The sequence below is a fragment of the Hemicordylus capensis genome, chromosome 5 (genome assembly GCF_027244095.1).
Source record: "Hemicordylus capensis ecotype Gifberg chromosome 5, rHemCap1.1.pri, whole genome shotgun sequence".
NCBI lineage: Eukaryota > Metazoa > Chordata > Lepidosauria > Squamata > Cordylidae > Hemicordylus > Hemicordylus capensis.
In genome coordinates, this window is record NC_069661.1 from 204,875,376 (window position 1) to 204,896,160 (window position 20,785).

The 20,785-nt window shown below is 41.4% G+C and overlaps 1 protein-coding gene across 4 annotated transcripts in view; it reads left to right on the forward strand.

Moving 5' to 3' along the window:
• Positions 1 to 20,785, forward strand: part of PLXNC1 (plexin C1) — a 97,606-nt gene that overhangs the window by 30,387 nt on the left and 46,434 nt on the right. For all 4 annotated transcript variants that reach the window (XR_008308547.1, XM_053255788.1, XM_053255787.1 and 1 more), the window contains 6 exons: positions 4,729 to 4,804; positions 6,773 to 6,857; positions 6,946 to 7,005; positions 11,680 to 11,816; positions 15,608 to 15,784; positions 20,049 to 20,136. Coding sequence is in view for 3 of the 4 variants with exons in the window: in XM_053255788.1 (XP_053111763.1) it covers positions 4,729 to 4,804; positions 6,773 to 6,857; positions 6,946 to 7,005; positions 11,680 to 11,816; positions 15,608 to 15,784; positions 20,049 to 20,136 (623 nt within the window). In the remaining variant the exon portion in view is untranslated. The remainder of the gene's footprint in view (positions 1 to 4,728; positions 4,805 to 6,772; positions 6,858 to 6,945; positions 7,006 to 11,679; positions 11,817 to 15,607; positions 15,785 to 20,048; positions 20,137 to 20,785) is intronic.

The window sequence follows — 20,785 nt, forward strand, 5'->3', positions numbered from 1 at the left end:
GTTTTGTTAGTGTTACCTGACTCTCTAAAGTTGGTGCAGTTACATTATTCATATTTTCTAATAAATAAATTCTTTTAGAATACTTCGTTATGCATTTGAATGTAATAGTTTTAATGAAAGGTTTTATCATGCTTGTTTTAAAAAAAAAAGTCTATTATTACTTCTCCCACATCTGAGGCTAAAGGCTTTTGGGCATTACGGGAGACGTTTTGGGAAGTGGAAAAATCAGACAGCCATCCTCCCTTTGCCTAGAGGAATTATGAGGATTTTGTAATTATGAGGATTTGGGATAAACCTCTTAATATGACAAATAGTTCACAGATAATCAGAGTTCCATCCTTCTTTCCCTTACATTTATTTCTTTATCAGGGCAGTGCTAGATGGTTTGAAACAAGCACAAAGGCTGACATGCTGTCTAATGAAGTACTGGTGCAACAGGAGAAGCACTGGTGCTTCTGAAAGGTTCAAAAACCTCAACTCCACTTCTGACTCAGCAGTGGGGACACACTATGTCCTTGAAGGTTTTGCAGCCCTCAGGGTATATTTTTAGATGACACAGAGGGCTTCCATGGGAAGGGGAGATAGTTGAAATTCCATCCACAACACACTCTCCCTCTCACTCCAATGAAGTGTTAGTCTGGAACTCTTCAGAAGCACTGGTGCTTCACCAGTGCTTTGTTAGTCAGGGTGTCAGCCAGAGTTCCTGACTCCTGTGTTTGCCTCCTAAAAGTCCCTGGTGGGAGGCATTTGCAGAAATGAATCGGTTGAGAGGAAGCAGTCACTTAACTTTTCCCTGGCTGCCAGTTCTCCCTTGGAAACCTTTTCCCCACCTTCCTCCCCTCCCACACACATTACTGTTAACCAGCAAACATGTTAAGGAAAAATGTGTTTGCTGATGTAATGTATAGTTCTGTCATTGCTCTGACATTTTTTCCCCAATTGAACATGGAAGAGAGGTTGTGAGGAAGAGAAGAAAATGTCCAGTTATCAAGCTGAAAGTCATTCCTGTTGTAGGTCATTCCAGAGAATAAATAATCTGTGTCTAGTGGGGTATCCTTCCATGAGGCAAGGTGAGATGGTGCCCTCAAATAGCAGATTTGGGCACCAGCAGGGTGGCAACAGCTTTTTGCTGAGTGGTGGCATAGTCACTGCTCATCAAGGAGCCTCTCCAAGATGATTCTCTTCCACCTTCTCTTTCATGTCAGCAACACCCACTAATGCTGCCTGATTTAGCACACATTCTCCTACCTACCTCATGTGCTGCTTTGCTAGTTATGAAGAAGGGAAGGAGGCAGAAGAGGAACTTGTCATGACTCCTTGTCCGTGACTCCCCAATTAGAGGATGAAGCAGACAGTTCATGGGATGAGGCAGAGTGCGGAGACTCTATGACCTGGGTGACTAGAAGAACCTAGGAAATTTAGGATCCCACACTTCAGAAATCAGGCAAGGGCCTTTTAAGAAACAACCTTCCATAGGGAAAGGGTGGGGCCAATTTACTCTGCCAGGGCAGCAGATTTTTTTTAAAAAGGCAGTCTAGTTGAAGAAGCTGCTGGAGCAACTTTGCTGCTATGTTGCTGGATCCACTTCTTATAAATTCCCCTTGGAGCTGTCTGTGGTCCATTTCCCCCAGATCGTTGCCTTAGTGGAGATCCTGGCTTGACCTAGAACAGGACAGAAATGTGAAGCATCCCCAGTCCTCTGCTATTGCCAGTTGCCTTTAAGCCCTCTCAATCTCAGATTTTTTAGAACTAAAGGTGGTGGTTTTATCCCAGCGGCCATTGGGTTGTTTATAACTAAATCCCTGTCACAACTCACCTATGAAGCCCAGTTGGGCCCCTATAACTATTTTACCCTATTAGAAAGAATTCAATCTGTTTTTCTCAAAGCACTGTTTTAACACTCCTAAATGTACCGCTAATGCAGTGCTCCGGCAAGAGGCAGGGCTTCCAAAGGTGGAATCTAGAGCTTTAAGGATTATTATTAACTTACTGGCTGAAGATCTGCTTGCTGCCAGTAGGTCTAATACCCTTCTTCCTTCCTGTCCCCACCCCCACCCCCCGGCCTTCTTGGTTCGAGGGGAGAATTAACAAATTGCTTTCGATAGGGTTAGACTCTGAACAACTCTTGGAGCTGGGATTTTGGAGAGCAAAGGCTATGGTATCCAAACATCTTTCTGACATCGAGCTACAGAATGAGACAGCTCTCCTTCCAATCCTATATAGGCCTTTAAAATCATGTGCAGGATTCTCTACTGCCCCGTACTTGTCCACTATCACCTTTTCTATGTTTCGTTCAGCCTTTTCTAGAGCTTTCTAATGCCCTGCCATCTGCTTTACTTTATGGTAGATTTCATCAGTGGCCGATAAGAGGTGCGATTATGTCCCTGCAATGCTAATGAGATCGAGACAGTTGCCCATGTGTTACTTTATTGTGAATTTTATCAAGATGTCAGGAAGCATTTAATTGGCCTTTGCTGTCTCAGTTTTCTGATGGTCCTGGGCATTTTTGTATCCCTAACGATTTGTTAGTAAACTTCTTACTTGAAGATAAAGTCTCTAGTGTTTCTTGTTCAGTGGCAAAATTCTGCTTACATTGCTGGTAGAATTCGGATCACCCTGGTGCATGGTGGGGCCGGTGGGATTGTTTGAATGTATTTCTTGATGGTGCTGCTGTTTTATTTATGTGATTTGCTGTTCAGTTGACCGAATAAAGATGTCTGACTGACTGACTGGCCCTCTCAAGCCCCAGCACCATCTTGGAAGATGTGCGCACAGTCCTGGGAAGTGTAATTCTTTTCAGTGTTTTCTCCATAGAGCTCTATAAGGGATGCACTGGGAGAGTTTTGTTTGTGCTTCCAAGATGGTTTTGGAGCTTGGCAGCGCTCCACTTCCCGTAATCTGCTCCCCCTGGTGCTGGGGAAAGTGCAGCTCAATATGGAGGTCAGTGTGGTGAGCAATGGCTCTTGCATTGAAGGGTTTTTGCCAGAGTGGCCCCTGCCTAAGAAATGGTGAAGATTACTTGTTTATGCTATTCTCATAGCACTACACGGAAGCATCCTATTCATAGATCCTCTAAACAGGTGCAGATCTTGTTGACTGAAATAATGTCAAATGGGCTCTCTTTCCCCATCTCTCAAAACCCTGTATTATTTTCCTTAGAGTACTACATCATGGACATAATTTAGCACAGTACTGTAATTATCTGTGATGGCACCTACACTTTTAGGGAATCTCCCCTTAGTCATGAAGTTCCCTGGGTAATCTTGGACAAGTCATTAAGGTAATTCACACAATCAAAAACTGTGTTCTACCTGGGTTTGGGAGCTGTGTGTGCTCCCAATTTTCAGTTGTGTGGAAGCAAGTTAGGAGGAAAACCTGGGTAGCTTTTCCTCCTACCTTGCTTCCACACAACCAGAAATGTGGAGCACACACAGCTCCCAAAGCCTGGTAGAACACAGTTTTTGATTGTGTGAATGACCTCTTTGATGCTGTGAGGAGAAAAATGGGTTAAGGACAGGGCACAGCATCCTGAGCTCCTTGGAGGAAATGTGGGATAGAAATAAATAAAATGTTTTAAAACCAACAACTTGGTAGGGAGCATGAGATTTCTACAGGTAGGAGGAAAGCACAGAAGTGGCTGAACTCATAAACTTGGGTGAAGGTATGTGTCTAGTGGCAATTAGGTCAGAAAGATAGAAGACAGATGGCTTGGTTTAACATACCTTTGCACAGTATGTTAACAATGGGAAGTATATTCCTTCAGAAGAACAGAAGATGAAGAAATTTATTTCGAGCCTGAGCCTCAGTTATTGGGTTTGCCCAAAATAAACAAGGCTTTGAAACAGTGTAAATGCAGAGAAGTTGCTTTGTATGCTGCTTGTGGGTGAAAAAGACTGTTTGTGGTTAAAGGAAATGTGAATACTGTTGGGCTTTTAAAAATAAATAAATCAAAACCGTATCTTCTGTATGCAAGTTTGAAGAAGTTGTCCTTTCTGTTTGCCATTTGTTTCATTGAAATAACATTCCACTTCCCGAATCCAGTCCTAAAGCTCTGATCTTATGTTGACAGCAGTAGATAATTTGTGTATATATTCTGCAGTGTTTTCTATTGCAGGGAAAGACTTAATATTAAATTAAAAACTAGTTTGCTATCATATGACTTGCAAAAGTGTGGGACAGAAATTGAGAAGAATTGGCAGAAGTGCTGCTTTTGTGGGAATGGGCTGTAACTCAGTGGTAGAGCATCTGCTTTGCATGCAAAAGGTCTCTGATTCAATCCCTGCCATCTCCAGACTCCTGTTTGAAACCTTGGAGAGCCGCTGATCATCAGTGTAGGCAATACTGAACTAGATGGGCCCATGTTGTGGTATAAGGCAGTTTCATACGTTATGGATTTGCATTGTTACCATCAGCTACTCTGGATTTATCTGCAATCCCATTTCTCTCTGATCTGGAGTGGCCTAGGACCTGGATCATGTCCCCAAATTGCCATGGCTCAGAAGAGACTGCTGTATACACCACATCAGTGTATCCTTAGCACATTGTGTTTATGAGATGGATGTTAACTTGTGTAGGCCACTTTAGGAGCCTTGTCTGAAAAGTGGGGTATAAATAGAAAGACAATCTTTGTACATCTTAGACCTAGATTTAAATAAATCATTTCTGAATTACCCATTACATCTGTGCTTGCATCTGTTATGTAAACACTTTCTTTCTTATTCTTTCCAGTTCAAGTGTCGCTCATTTCTGGTTCTTGGAATTGGTCAGAGATATTAGAATTTGATGACTGTTCATTTAACAAAATGTAAGATATGTTCTCCATTGTGTGTGTTTGTGGTTTTTGAGTGAGTGTGTGGCTTTGAGAAGCTGCCCCAGTATGGTGCACAGTTAAAGTAGGTGTTCTGTTTGTGTGTGTGTGATGCTTTACTATCAGCACAAAATATGCACTAGTATTGCTACTAGGACCATGGAAAATTATTTTGTTGAACTATTGCTATAAAGTCCAGTTCTGTTGTGCTCTGCATGAAAGTTCCAGGGCCATGACTAGATCAGGGCTGCACAATGCAATAGCCTTCCATATATTGTTTGACTACATCTCCCATCATCCCCAGCCACAGTGGCTAAGAGTCAGGCATGATGGGAGTTGTAGTCCAGCAACACTTGAAGGGCCAAAGTTGTGCAGTCCTAAACTAGAGAATAGCTTGTCCCCTTGCAGCGACACTGGGAGTTGCTGATAATGCTGCCAAGGAGCCACTATTGTTGCTTGCTGTATGAACCTACCTATATCTGGTAGGTTATTTAGTTTTTATAGTTTTAAAATAACTTTTAATTTGGTGTTTTTTAAAAATTGTAATATTTAATGTGATTTTGGCCCATTTTTAACTTTTAAATTTAATCTTTTAATCAGATCTATATTTTTATATTCTATCTAATATTTTAATTTGGTAACTTTTGTAGTCTTGTTTTAACTGTTGTGTGACCCGCCTTGAGATTGTTTTAATGAAAGGTGGTATAGAAATCTAACAATAAATAAATGAAATAAATTTGTTTAACTTTATTAGTCTTATTTTACATCGTATCTTTTTATTAATGTTGTGAGCCGCCCCGAGCAGTAGTGTACTGGAGGGGCAGAGTATAAATATTTTAAATTAAAATAAATATAACTCTTTCTATATCCATTGTGTAGTGTTTTGCACCAGGCAGTTTCAGGATAAGGAGAGATAGTAAGGAGGAAGTAGGACAGGCTTCACAAGAAGACCTGCCACTTCTTATATTGTCCAAAAGGTACCTCAAATTTCTACTAGTATTGTTTATTATTCTTTATTATTCTTTATTCAATTTCTATCCCGCCCTTCCAAAAATGACTCAGGGTCGTTTATACACAGAAATAATAAATAAATAAATAAATAAATAAATAAGATGGATCCCTGTCCCCAAAAGGGCTCACAATAAAAAAAAACATAAGATAGACCCCACCAACAGTCACTGGAGGTACTGTGCTGGGGGTGGATAGGGCCAGTTACTCTCCCCCTGCTAAATAAAGAGAATCGCCACGTTAAAAGGTGCCTCTTTGCCAAGTTAGCAGGGGTTAGTACAAAGCTATACTAGCAGTGTCTTGAATCAAGTGAGATCGTAGAGATGATGGAAAATTAAATGTCAAATAGGAGAGAATGGCAGGGTTCCACCACTCTTTTCTGGCACAACGTGTCATTCTTCAGAAGGGCAAGTCATCTGCTTGTGCCAGCAGCTGAAACAGCACCGTAGGAACAGGCTGCTTGAAGAGAATACCTTTCCATCTTATTGGAGCCATTGTATTCATTCATTCATTCATTCATTTTATGCCACTTTGGGAACTTCTGTTGAAAGTGGTATTTATGTATTTATTTATAACGCTGTGGGAGGGCTGTTGTTCTCATGCTCTGCTTGTGAGCTGCCATGAGACAACTGGCTAACTACTGCAGGAAGGATACTGGACTGTGTGGGTTTGGTCTGATCCAGCAAGGCAGAAGCATTTTGCTATAAATGTAGAAGAAGAGGTTTCTAGGTTGAAAGCAGTACCTTTTTGAGATTCTAGCTAATCAAAACTGAATTTAAATCCTATAATTGTGTATAAATCCAGTTCCCCAGCACATAATAACTATTTGCGGCACATAAGCATCCTGAATACAACCTAGATCTGCATTGTCCGCTTTTCCTGATCTTTAGACTCTGCTTGTGCTGATACCTTGCCAGTCCCTGCAACGGTGTAAGTTATTTTTAATAATATTGCTAGGTGCGAAGAATGTCATAATGCTGGCTGCATCTGGTATGCAAGGGAAAACAAGTGTGCTGCCTCTACTGTGACTTGTAAGAAAAAGGTAAGATGTCCTGGCTTTCATAGAATTTAAAATGCCACACACAAGCATAAAGGTGTGTTGATAATAGGAAATATTTTCAATTTTTCAGCTTGACTGTGGTACAGTTCTCAATGCTTCAAATGGGAAAGGTACGATGCAGAGACCAAAGGTCAGTGAATATTCTGAAACTCATGCAAATTATACCAGAATTAATAGGAAAAGAAATATCCATATGTGGTGCTGTCTCCATCTTTCCTCATAATTTACCCAGTTAACTGTCACTCTCATACTATCTGTAGTAAGATATGAATAAATGTACTGCTTGATTGAACTCTAAAATTGTTGATGAATTCTTATCCCAGTGGATGACTTTTCTCAAAATCTAGTTAGAAAGTTTATGACAAAGATTGAGAAATAAAAATTCATAATGAAGAGAACTGAATACACAAAAATCACATTATTTGCGGGATACGAATGCCATAAAGGAACAGTAAACCTGCTCTGTCTGTTGTCTTTAGTGCATTGAGTTTATATAGTACGTTGTTTCTAGTTTCAGATTGTAAGAATGATGAGCAAAAACCTCAAACAGTCAAAAGGTTGTTTTGGTGTACCACGCACTTGAAATTCTGCTTTCCTTTCCTGATCCTTAGATAAAACAGCAGTTGTTATTTGAAGTACACCTTCCTATTGAGGGAAGACACTATACCTTCATATATTATCAAGTTAATGACTATACTTTAAAGTGCCAAGAAGTGCATATTATGTTTTGCAGAGGGCTTTTCAAGTGATTAGTTCCTCAGTTGGAGTATTTTTAGGTATTCAAGCTGTATTCATAACCATAGTTTCAAAATGACTTAGAAATGTTGTTGTGAAAATATCAGTTTCCTTTCCTTGCTCTCCTCCGCCCACTTCAAATTCAGACACACACCAATTTGTTAAACTTAGTAAGTCAGTTTGGCATTTAATGGTGATAAGGTTGTAAAAGCAAATCCTCCATTCTTTGAGAAATCAGAGGTAGAAAATGGTATTACTTTGTATGTGGAACTGGCATCTTGTCCTTTTGTTGGGACTTCAACATGGAAATTGGCTATCAGAATTCTGCCTTATGAAATGTTCTTGTTCTTGTATTATTTCTGTATAGATAGCAACTGCCCCATCCATAGAGCTAGCAATCCAAATATTTTCAGCCAGCTTTGATTAGATCTTTGAATATATTAAGCACTCTTGTCTCATTGGAAGTCCAATGGAAGAGCATTAAGTACATGCTTATCTTTTCCATTGAAATAAATGAGACTGAAATGTGCTTAATTTGCTGATTAAGACTTCTACTTGGTATTGTATCCAATTTTAATTTTTGTCCCTATGATGACATTTCAATTTAAGCATAATTGTGTACATTTAATCTCATTTAAAAAAACCAAAATAAAAGTATCTCTTTGCAGGTATACATATAGAACAATGATTTCCTGCTGGACTTGCATGTCTAGCCTAATATTCAAAGAGGTTTTTTAGGTGCACACAAAGATTTGGGCATACATGGTGAGATTGTTAATCTTTTCCCTCTTGAATGCAGCAGAATCCTGTGTCCTATCACAAAAGTGCTTTTGAAAGTCCCCACAGATTCCAAAATTGGTTGTGATGTGGCTTGGAGAGGTGACAGCTGTTCAGTAAAGACATGTCTAACTCTTCTGGGTGTTCAGAAACAGTTACATGCTTCTTTGGATCCTGATCCCTGGATTTTAGATTTTAGCATTCAGACCTAATAGTTAGAACTATCTAAACCATTAGGAGACAACTGCAAGGTCCTTTAAAACTGCAAGGTGGACTGAATTAGAAAAAAGGAGTAGAAATGCCCTCTAAGAATACTGTGAACAACAGGGTTCCATAAAGAGTCTAGAATGGAACAGTCTTAATCCTTTTTAAATGTATAGAATTGGTTGGAGGGAACGGAGGTTGGTGGCAAAGCTCCAATCTTGCTTGTGGAAGACCCTAATTTCAAGCCCTGGCATCTTCAGGTAGGATGGATCCTGTCTGAAACTCTGAAGTGTGGCTACTGAGCTAGATGAACTAGTGGTATGACTTGGTATAAGGCATCTCCCTATGTGCTATATACAGTAGTATCATTGTTCATTCCCTAGAGTCCTAGTAGAAATTAAAACCAAAGGAAGGGAATTCAAAATGCAAACACTAGAATTATATGAAAGAGATTTACATTGTTAGATGGATTAAAAACCCTATGAATGGCTATCACAAATAGGTTCAGGGATATGATAATCTGTACAAAACTATCCTCTACAGTCAGAGCATAGCTTTTTCAAACAGTCTTCCGATACATATAATTTGTTCATTTTTGCATTCAGTTGTAGAACTTCATCAGTCATAGTTTTCAACTCAGCAAACCTTGGTGACGTAGGCAGACCAAAAAAATGCTGGGAAACTACAAATTTCAGTATGCTGGGGCTCATGAAATACCCAAATACTATGTGGAGGTGTACTTGGAAAACTAAACAGAAGTGCCTGTCTAATTCTCTACTATGCACTGTAGCATCACTATTACATAAGTTTTAAAAATAAATGGAGAATTTGACTTTTCCCAGATAATCTGAAAATAATTAAAGGATATGCAGAGTAAACTGTGTCACTGCTTGGAATATATTCTAGTATTTCAGAAAGACAGTTAAAATGAGAGAAAGAGAGCAAGAAACTCCCTGTGGGCCTTAATACTAAGGATTTCACACTGATTCAAAGACAAACTCACCATTAATAGCCATATTATTACAACATCACATTTAACTCACTTATCACAAGAAGCAAAGTAAGAGCAAATGAATACAATCCTAGCTCATAAGCTTCAGCTCAGTATTCACAAGCCCTGATTCTCTGTACATAGTGCCAAACTAAATATGTGTACAGTGACTTATATTAATTTTTTTTAAAAAAATTTTTTTACCTGTAGCCCCTTTGGGGGGCTTCCTAAAGGCCGTGGGTGGGGGTCTGCAAAGGTTCCCCCTCCCCCCACTGGCCTCTAGAGCCTCACAGGGATCATTTGAGCATGTGCAGTGGCCATTTTTTAAAATAAATTTTGTTTTTAAAAAATGGCTGCTGAAAACAAAATGGCCACCGCGCATGCTCAAATGGCCTCTGTGTGACCTAGCATGGCCTAGGGCCTCACAGAGGCCATTTGAGCATGCACGGTGGCTATTTTGTTTTCAGTGGCCATTTTCAATTTTTTTTTAATTTTAAAAAATGGCGCCCCCCTTCAAGTGGTGCCCGGGGCATGTGCCCTGCCTGCCCCACCCTAGATACGCCCCTGGTTGGTAGCTTTATCTTTCTCTTTAGCAGCAAGGGTTGAAAAGCAATTTTTGAAAACTGCCACCATGTTTAGCTGCTACAAATGGCTTAAAAGATTCCTGAGAGAACTAAGCAGACTATTTGTGCGCTTAATTGTGTCATTCAAAAAAGTACTCCTATAATTTATAAACATTCATTTGAAATCTCATTCATGGAAAGGATAATTGCATATCATCCAGTTAGGTGTGCTTGACCAGTGGTGAAGTACCTATTTTCTCATTGTCACTCTATTCCAGTGATCTCTTGAGGGATCTATGTGCACACATGGAAATCCTCCATCTCCAATAGCTTCCCATTCCCATTAGTGCTGCTAATTGGGCAAAGAAGTATCTTTTAAAGTGGTGGCTATCTCAGGGGGATAGTGACTGTTCCTATTCATTCTAGAATAGTGTTTTTCACAGTGGCTGATGCTGGTTGCTGTCTTGTGTATCTTTTTAATTTGTTTCCCTTTGTCTTCTCATTTATTTTGCTTTGTAAAACTCTTTGGAAACTTTTTTGTTTGGTTTTGTTAAAAAGCTGTTTTTGTTTGTTTGTTTTTTATTTAATCAAGGAATCATAATCAAGGAATCATATCCGCAGTCTAGGCTCGCTGTCAGCCTTTAGGAGAGCTCTAAAAACCTATTTATTTGGCCTGGCCTTCCAAGGCTTGTAAAGTGTTGATGTTTTTAAATGTATTTTAATTGGTTTTAAATAGTTGTAATCATTTTTGAATTGTTTTTATATTGTTTTTAGCATTGTTTTATTTGTGGGTTTTATGTCTTTTTAAAAGTTGTTGTACACTGCCCAGAGCCTCTGGATGGGGCAGTTTATAAATGCAATAAATAAATAATAATATTTCTGTTCTGCCTGATATGTGTATCTCTAGGCTGTGTACACAATTTAAAGCACAACAAATAAAAAACAGAATAAAAACCATTAAAACAATTTCATGGGAGGGAAACAAACAGTTTTAGAATCAGTTTCAGTTAAATGCCTGAGAAGAGAGGTGTGTCTCGAGGGTCTTCCTTAAAGCAAACAGAGATAGCTATGCTCTTATTTTGTGTGTGCCAGCACCTCATGCAGGCTGCAGGGAACAGTGTCGCAGCCATGCGCGGCCTTTGGTAGAGCGAGCACCGCACCTGGAAAAGCAGCAGGGTGGCAGTGGAGCAGGTAAGGACCTGCTTACCTGCTTTTTAAGGGAACCACTTCCTGCCCTACCAGACTGGTCTGGCTGCGGGTGCCTGAGTCAGTTCGGCGCTTCCGAAAGGAGGCACCGAACTGGCTCATGCACATCTCTACCTTTTTGACCTCAGAAGCAAGATACCTCTAAACACCAGTTGCAGGAGAGCAACAGCAGGAGAGCAGGCACACCTTCATCTCTTGTATTTGGGCCTCACAGAGGCATCTGGTGGGCCACTGTGGGAAACAAGATGCTGGACTAAATGGGCCTGGGCCTGGTTCAGCAGGGCCCGTTCTTCTGTCGTTAAGCCTAGTTTTACTTTGTTTCCAATAGTTCATGCTCAATGCTTCAATTGAACCAATGTGGATATCGATATTGGGCAAAAGTGAAGTAATAGTCACAGGAGACAATCCTACAGTGTCAAACATTTTGGTGGAGATAACTGGAACCAGTAGCTGCAAACCAGATGTGTGAGTCAAAATAATATCAACAGTCTTATCTTTGAAATGTGCATACACCTATATAACAGAGCAGTAACCAGCCGTTTAATCAGGAAAATGTTTGAAATGTTGCTAGGACTGTACAGTCAAGATGGTGCTTTCCAACTGTAAAGTTAATACTTGCTTATTCATACTGTACTGGAACTTTGAATCTGTCTCGTATTTGTTGTGTTAGTCACAAAAGCTGAATTTTTCTAGTAACTTGATAATAGGAATACTTGCACATATTTCTGCTTTTAGTCTTCATATGATGTATTTACTTATGTGTGGCATGTGAAAGAGTTCAGATCTCAGTTGTAAGAGTTCCTCTGCAAAATGTGAGCAACTCGGAGGCAGTGTTCCCTCTAACAGTGATTCCCAAATGTTGTTGATCACAACTCCCACAATCTCCAAGCAAAAGCCATTGCAGCTAGGAATTCTGGGAGTTGTAGTCAACAACATCTGAGAATCCCTGTTAGAGGGAACACTGCTCTGAGGCCTGGCACCAGTCTTGTTGGACATAAACTTCAGTGAGTTCCATGAGAAGCCATACACTATTTTGAGCTCCTCCCCAGTGAGCGCCCACAGAGCCCTGTGGTTTTCTTTGGTAGAATACAGGAGGGGTTTACTATTGCCATCTCCCACTTAGTATGAGATGATGCCTTTCAGCATCTTCCTATATCGCTGCTGCCTGATATAGGTGTTTTCCATAATCTGGAGAACATACTAGTGGGGATTCAAGCCGGCAACCTCTGCTTGCTAGTCGTCATTTCCCCGCTGCGCTGTTAGGTGGCTTTGTGGGAAAATTACTTGACTAGCTACATTCTCTTAAATGTTTAAAATCTGGGGAATAAAACATTTTGTGCAGACTTGAGTTTTAAAAAGCAGCAACTTCCTCTTTGCTGCTACTTTTTTGTTTTGAGCAGAAAAATACACTGCTGCCTAAATAGACTGTGAAAGAAGGGACAATAAAATTGATTATCCCAACTAGGGTTTTGGAGGATGGAAGATTCAACTCCAGCACCCTTTCAAATCTAGGTTCTTTTTTAGAAAAACACACCACTAAGAGAAAATGTGTGAAAGTATTTTAGTCTTTGTTCAAAATAAACTCCAAACAAGAAGTCTTAGAATATTGTAATCAACACTAATCATATTTCAGATTCAAGAAATCTTTCCATCAGATATGTTATTCAGATTGCTTCAAAATCAGTCTCCAAATCATTACTGCAAATAAAACTTCTGTGCTTAAGTTTCCTGAGTATGTCTTTTGTCATCTACTTTTCTGCGTTGTAAGCTTTGTGTAACTTATCTATCTTCTCTCAAGATCAGGCACTGTTTCTTTGCTGGCTTCTGACTTTTTTTTCAAGATGAAAACCCATGTGTTCCCTAAACCTAAAACCTTTCAAATCTATCTCCCATTTTCTTTCTCTCTTTCTCGTACTCTCTGCTACTCTTAACCTCCAGCTCTTACTCTCTTTCTCTTTACTTACTCGGTTCTTCAACTATACTAGAGCCCCTGGTGGCACAGTGGTAAAACTGCCGCCCTGTAACCAGAAGGTTACAAGTTAGATCCTGACCAGGGGCTCAAGGTTGACTCAGCCTTCCATCCTTCCGAGGTAGGTAAAATGAGTACCCAGAATGTTGGGGGCAATATGCTAAATCATTGTAAACCGCTTAGAGAGCTCCGGCTATAGAGCGGTATATAAATGTAAGTGCTATTGCTATTGCTATTGCTATTTCCCTGCTAATCTCCCCACCCCCAAGCTAATTCCACTTCACCTAACTTCATGCTTCTCCTCTTCCTTCTCCCCCACCTTCATGAACTTTCTTGTTAGTCTTTAAAGTTCCACGTACTTGAGGATTATGGGGGTGGATTCACAACCATATTCTGTCCTTTCACCGATCTCCCCAAGACTTGATTCCCAAATGTGCTGAATTCTGCTTTAGGGGTGTGCACAAAACCGGCTGGACCGGTTTGGTTCAAGGCTGAAGTGGCCTCGAACCCAACCAGGCCAGTTTGGTCCGGGACTCCCTCTCCTCAAAGGAGTTCCTGGAGGCAGTGGGGGGGGGGTTGTCTGTGGAGGTTCCCTTCCCCCCACTGGCCTTCTAAATCACTCCCGCCCCATTTTGAGTGCTCTGCGGCTGGTTTTCAGCCTTCATCCAGTGGCCAGCGGCCATGTTGGGGGCTGGGCGCCTGCACGGATGGTCTCTGTGTGGCTCAGGCCACGCAGAGGCCATGTGCACAATCACTCAGCCCCCAACATGGCCACTGGGTGCAGGCCAAAAACCTCCACAGACCCCCCACCCACCACCTCCAGGAACTCCCCCTAGGGGTATAGAAGGTCTTTTAATATTTGCAGTTCACGAACCCCCAAACTTCAGGGGAGGGGGGTTAGGTTAGAGGGTCGAACCCCCAAACCAAAACCTCGAACCTGTTTGCACATCCCTATTCTGCTTTGGTCAACTTTGTGCCAACTTACTGATACCACATGTCTTTATTCTTGTTGACCCCTCAGAACATATGGTACCATTTTCATTGCCTCACCTTAATCTAGACACTAGGCCTATTTCTAGATCTAATTTAGGGGGACAGAAAGCCATATCACTTCCTCCTTTTCCGTGTCACTCACACATACCACTGACCATCTTAGCCGCATACTTTATCTTTTTTTTCCAGCATTACTGGTTTTGCTTATCCTTGCCATTCTTTTCTGTCAGGAAGCCTATCTATCTGCCATCTTTTGTCATGCTCAATTTCAATCTCATTCTGAATCTTATATTGACTGATATTTTATCTTATCCTAACTTAACCATTTCTTACCTAAATATCATCTGCTACAATAACTGTTAAAATCCCGGATAGCTCCACTGTTTTCTGTGAGTAGTTCTCATTCCCATTCTAGGGGAAACCAAAACGTAGCTTCCAAAGTGACCCTGGAAGCCCTCACTGTGTGCAAGTCTTTCCAATATGGAAACTCTTTGAATGTTTGTCCTGACTGAGCTGAATTCCACAATGAAATATTATAAACATCCAAATAAGGCTATTTTATGAATTGTTACAGCATTTGATTAACAACTTTGGCTGTTTGTACATATTCATTCAATTTTTATTCTGCCATTCACAATCATGTCAAAGCGACTAACAGAAATGATAATAAAAGCAGAGAAACCTAAGGATGTTCCTTTCTTTCTGCAGTCCCAGGCAGCTGCCAGTTAGAACAGAGCAATTATTTTTAGCAGGGATTTTGGCACAACCAGACCCTGTTTGAAGTAGACTGAGGCATGTCATTCTATAATACTTGCTGAATGGAACATTATTGTATATACTAATACTTCCACTCAAAGGTGTGATGCAAGACCTGATTATTTTTTGTTTTTACCGTGTGTTTAGTACCTGATCTTTATGAAACAAACTATATTCCTAGAGTATTTCATCAAACTTTTGTGTAGCCTGTAGAACAGGGCTGGGCAAACTTGGCGCTCCAGCTATTGTTGAACTACAACTCCCATTAGTAGTTCAATAATAGCTGGAGGGCCAAGTTTGCCCAGCCCTGCTATAGAGCATAGAGAGGTGCTGGCAGTCATTTGCTTAGTAGTATGCAAGCAGGTTGCATTGCATATGGGCCTTAACTGAATTCCTAGCTTCCACGCAATGTTAATTTTGGGTTCCATAGAGACATTGGGCAAGATTCAAACTTGGTCCAATGGGAATTGAATTTCTAAAGTGGTTCTAGCACAAAGTGACACATTTGACTTAAGGGGTCACCTTATTTTTCCTCCAGCATACCCGTCAGGAACAGAAATGGAACACACATGAAATTTTGTTTACCACCAAGTCGCAAAGAAGTCAAGAATATATGCGTAAAGGCAGATGGGTTTGAATGTTCACCCCCTGGACTACTATATTATGTTTCTCTCCCAATATGTTCCAAGATCTTTCCAGATATCTCCTGGATGAGGTAATTTTTGAATTATTTTTCTTATGAAAATAATAAATTGTATACGAATGTTAAACCATGGAAACTGTTTTAACTTAATACCCTAAATCAAGGCAGTACTACTGACTTTAGTAGTCCTTTCAACTTTATTGGTCAGGTTCCCGTCATGTATAGATTGTAGATGTCTTGTTGACAAAGCTGAGTCCTGCTATATGCTTGTATTATCGAACATATAAATGGTCCAGTTCATTTTATATTTAATAATTCATACTATAGTCTTTCTTGCGTCTTCAGAGAAGGTTATTTTAAATATTTCATTCTAGATGGACCCCTGGTCCATCTAGATCAGTATTATCTACATTCACTGGCAGCAGCTCTCCCAAGGTTTCAGACAGAGGTCTTCCCAGCCCTATCTAAAGATGCCAAGTTGGGATGTGCACAAACCTGTTCGGAGGCCCTTTTACGGACTTCCAAACTGGTTCGAACACTGGGGGGGGGCAGGGGTTGAAGTTTGATGCCAGGGGGTGGAGCTTTAAGGGCGGGAGAGGGTGCATTTACCCATCCCGCTGCTTTCCACCTGTCGGCATCAGTTTTCCAAAAAGCCCCTCCGGGTGGCAGTGTACCTCCCTGCCAGCCCATTGCCCTCCTCGCCGGAAGTGGCCAGAAGTACCGGGTGTGCATGCGCCCGTCTGCTGTGCATGCGCACACATGCTACGGCTGCACATGCGCCCAGTACTTCTGGCCACTTCTGGCTGAGGAGGGCAGCAGATTGGCAGGGAGGTACACTGCTGCCGCCCGAGGGGCTTTTTGGAAAACTGACACCAGCGGGGGGAAAGCTGCCGGAGGGGTAAGTGCACCCTCCCCGCCGTTAAAGCGCCACCCCTGCCGTTTCCGAACCGCCCAGCCACGGTTACGTGCACATCCCTAATGCTAAGGATAGAACCTGGGATCTTCAGCATGCAAAGCACAAGCTCCACCACTGAGTTATTTCTCCAGAGTTTCTTCGTCTGGCAAAACAAAAGTGTGTGTTGCTATTTATTTCTTAGGCATGTATTTCTTCATGAAACTTATGTATGAAAGCTATTAGCAATTCTGATTTTAAAGTACAGCTGAAGCTTGTTCTGTAGGAATGTGGCCTGTCATAAAAATAAGTGAGGAGGAAACACTTTTTTTCAGCAGAACTGTCAGGATTTGCTGTGTGAGGCTGCTTTCACAAAAAACGTGGAGGCACAGTGAGAACAGAATATATGCCATTTATGGAAGGTTTTTGGATTCCAAAATCCAAACACAATCCTAGCTGGGTTTGAGACAGTATCTTGCATGCCATGCGTACCTGCCAACATATCCCTACTTTCCCATTCAGGTGAAGGGGGAAATAGGGACATATTAGTAGGTATATGTCATGTGGGGAAGGGAAGGAGTAGACATGGTGAGATCGGATAATTCTATCTCATGAAAATTAGCTCATTACTGGTTAGGATTACTGTGTCTAATTGGCTTATGATGAAGTGGCCTGTTGAGCAAAGTGGTCCACATTCTGCACAGCAATAGGTGGGTGGGAGGGAAGAAGGGCTGCGTGCTTGCGAAACCCTGTGGCAAAGACTTATTGCACAGCTGAGCAGTCAACAGGGTGGGAGGGAGCAATATTTGCATCTCTGCCCTCACTGTAAAGGATTTTTCCACTTGCATAAATGTGTTTTGGGGTGACACAAAGGGTTTCTGGGGGGAAATGAGGTAGTTGAAATTCCCCCTCACACACACTAGCACTGGTGCAGCATTAGTTTGGAATTCTTCAGAAGCACTGGTGGCTTCTCCTCTTGCACCAGTGCTTTGTTAATCAGAAAGTCAGCCAGGACTATATTTTTTGTGTCTTTAAAATGTGAAGAGAAGTTGGAAGTGAACACCCAGTAACTCATGAGAGTCAATCAAAAATACCTAAGTATCCTAGGAAAATATCTTTACACACACACACAGAAAATACAGTGAGGGAAACAAGTATTTGATCCCCTGCTGATTTTGTCCGTTTGCCCTCTGACACAGAATTGACCAGGCTATAATTGAAATGGTAGGTTTATTGTAGCTGTGAGAGACAGAATAACAAGAAACAAACCCTCAAAAGCCCAGTGCCCAAAAGTCAGCGATGGATTTGCATTGTAGTGAGGGAAATAAGTATTCGATCCCTTCACAAAAGATGTCTTAGTACTTGGTGGCAAAACCCTTGTTGGCAATCACAGAGGTCAGACGTTTCTTGTAGTTGGCCACCAGGTTTGCACACAACCCAGGAGGAATGTTGTCCCATTCCTCTTTGCAGATCCTCTCCAAGTCAGAAAGGTTTCGAGGCTGATGTTTGGCAACCCGAACCTTTAGCTCCCTCCACAGATTTTCTATGGGATTAAGGTCTGGAGACTGGCTGGGCCACTCCAGGACCTTCATGTGCTTCTTCTTGAGCCACTCCTTTGTTGCCTTGGCTGTGTGTTTTGGGTCATTGTCATGCTGGAATACCCATCCACGACCCATTCTCAATGCCCTGGCTGAGGGAAGGAGGTGCTCACCCAAGATCTGACGGTACATGGTCCCGTCCATCATCCCTTCGATGCGGTGAAGGTGTCCTGTCCCCTTAGCAGAAAAACACCCCCAAAGCATAATGTGTCCACCTCCATGTTTGACGGTGGGGATGGTGTTCTTGGGCTCATAGGCAGCATTCCTCCTCCTCCACACACGGCGAGTTGAGTTGATGCCAAAGAGCTCGATTTTGGTCTCATCTGACCACAACACTTTTGCCCAGTTCTCCTCTGGATCATTCAGATGTGCATTGGCAAACTGCAGACGGGCCTGTACATGTGCTGCCTTGAGCAGGGGGACCTTGCGGGCACTGCAAGTTTTCAGTCCTTCACGGCGTAGTGTATTACCAATTGTTTTCTTGGTGACTATGGTTCCAGCTGCCCTGAGATCATTGACAAGTTCCCCCCGTGTAGTTCTGGGCTGCTTTGTCACCGTTCTCATGATCATAGCAACTCCACGAGGTGAGATCTTGCATGGAGCCCCAGACCGAGGGAGATTGACAGTTATTTTGTGTTTCTTCCATTTGTGAGTTATCGTGCCAACTGTAGTCACCTTCTCACCAAGCTGCTTGGCAATAGTCTTGTAGCCCAGTCCAGCCTTGTGCAGGTCTACAACCTTGTCCCTGACATCCTTCGACAGCTCTTTGGTCTTGGGCATGGTGGTGAGTTTGGAAGCTGAGTGATTGCTTGCTTCTATGGACAGGTGTCTTTTATACAGGTATTGTAACAAGCTGGGATTAGGAGCACTCCCTTACAGAGGGTGTTCCTCATCTCAGCTTGTTACCTGCATATAGTGAAAAGACACCTGGGAGCCTGAAATCTTGCTGGTTGATAGGGGATCGAATACTTATTTCCCTCACTACAATGCAAATCCAACGGACAAAACGGACAAAATCAGCAGGGGATCAAATATTTATTTCTCTCACTGTACACTTAGAGAGACAACATATATTAGTGTTTTGACTGTTGGCATTATTGTTTCAAGCTAAATGGGTGATTTAGAAGATGTGGTATGAAAAGATAAATAGAGTAGGTGTACCAGAAACCTAGAAAAACAATTTACAGTTATTGCTTGTCACTCTATAAACAAAGCTTGAGTAAACTATCCTGGAGATAGGACTGCCACATTGATACATTCCAAACTATGAGTTTTCTGAGGTGAGGCTTAGTGATGTCACAACTGTGAATCCTTGAAAAATGGAGGGAAAAATGGTACCGGAGCCCAGTGGCCGCCCCCAAATGGCCTGGAATTAACTTTTACTGCCTGTCTGAGAAAAGAGCAAACATCTGAAGAAACTGTTCATTTTTTATAAACTGGCAATTCTAACTGGAAGTAATGTTGTGTAAATACTACATTAGGCAAACAGCCCAAATGAATTAGTAATTTAAGAAGAAACATATGTATTCACAGAATTACTATGAATAGAAATTCCAGGATGAACAAGGTAATATAGTTCAAGACATACTGTCTCAGACACAGACATACGCACACAATCAAAATTCTGTAGGTTGTCGATTATTTGGGATCAGCATTTGGTTTTGTGAATATTTGTGCTTTGCATTCATACTCTGAAAGAAATAGGAATATTAGACTATAGATACTAATAGGAATGTTAGACTATAGATATAGTCTGTATTAGACCCTGACATAAATGTCTTATTTGTAGAGAGATCCAACCTTGAAGCCTTTCCTCCCCATTCCCTCTTCCCCTTTTCTGTTGCAGTGGAGGTCGTAACATAACCATATCTGGAAGAAATCTGAATATTGCAGACATAGTGATTGTTTCAAATGAACAGGGAGTACACTTGAGTGTAAGTCTTGTATGCTTTCTCTAATTCATTTTCTTCCAAATCTGTCTGGCTTTAAATGGTTAAAAACTAATGCTTTGATACCTTTTTTTCACTCAAGAAATCAGTAAAGTGAATAGTGCTTATAAAGGATTTTTTTGCATCTCAGTGAACAAATAAGTAAAAACTGGCGACTTCTTTGGTACAAGTTCTACTGGTAATGCTTACAACACACTGTATATGCTGTAGGAAGCAAACAGGAAGCTTGCTTGCTGAGAAGTGCTAACTGCTGATCTCTTTTATAACACCAAGCACACCAACATATCATTGGCAGGGGCAGATCCAGCAGGAAATTACAGGGGATGCCCAAGGATGCTTTTTTCTCCCATAAAAGATACATTTTAAAAATATATAAAAATATTGGGGTTTGGATTTTCTTTCTCTTGCAAATGTCTCATGCCAGGATGTCAAACACAAATCTGCTTGTGGACTGGATTGGATTCCGATACACCTCTGGGGGGCCACACATAGTGTTGCACTTTTTCCTGTCACCTCGTGCCTACCTCACACTACCTTCTGTCTTCCTTCTCCCCCTCTTCCTCTCATTCCCTTTCTCCCCCCCCCCCCCACTTACCCTGCCACTTAAATTAGCAGAATGCACTACTTTTTACAC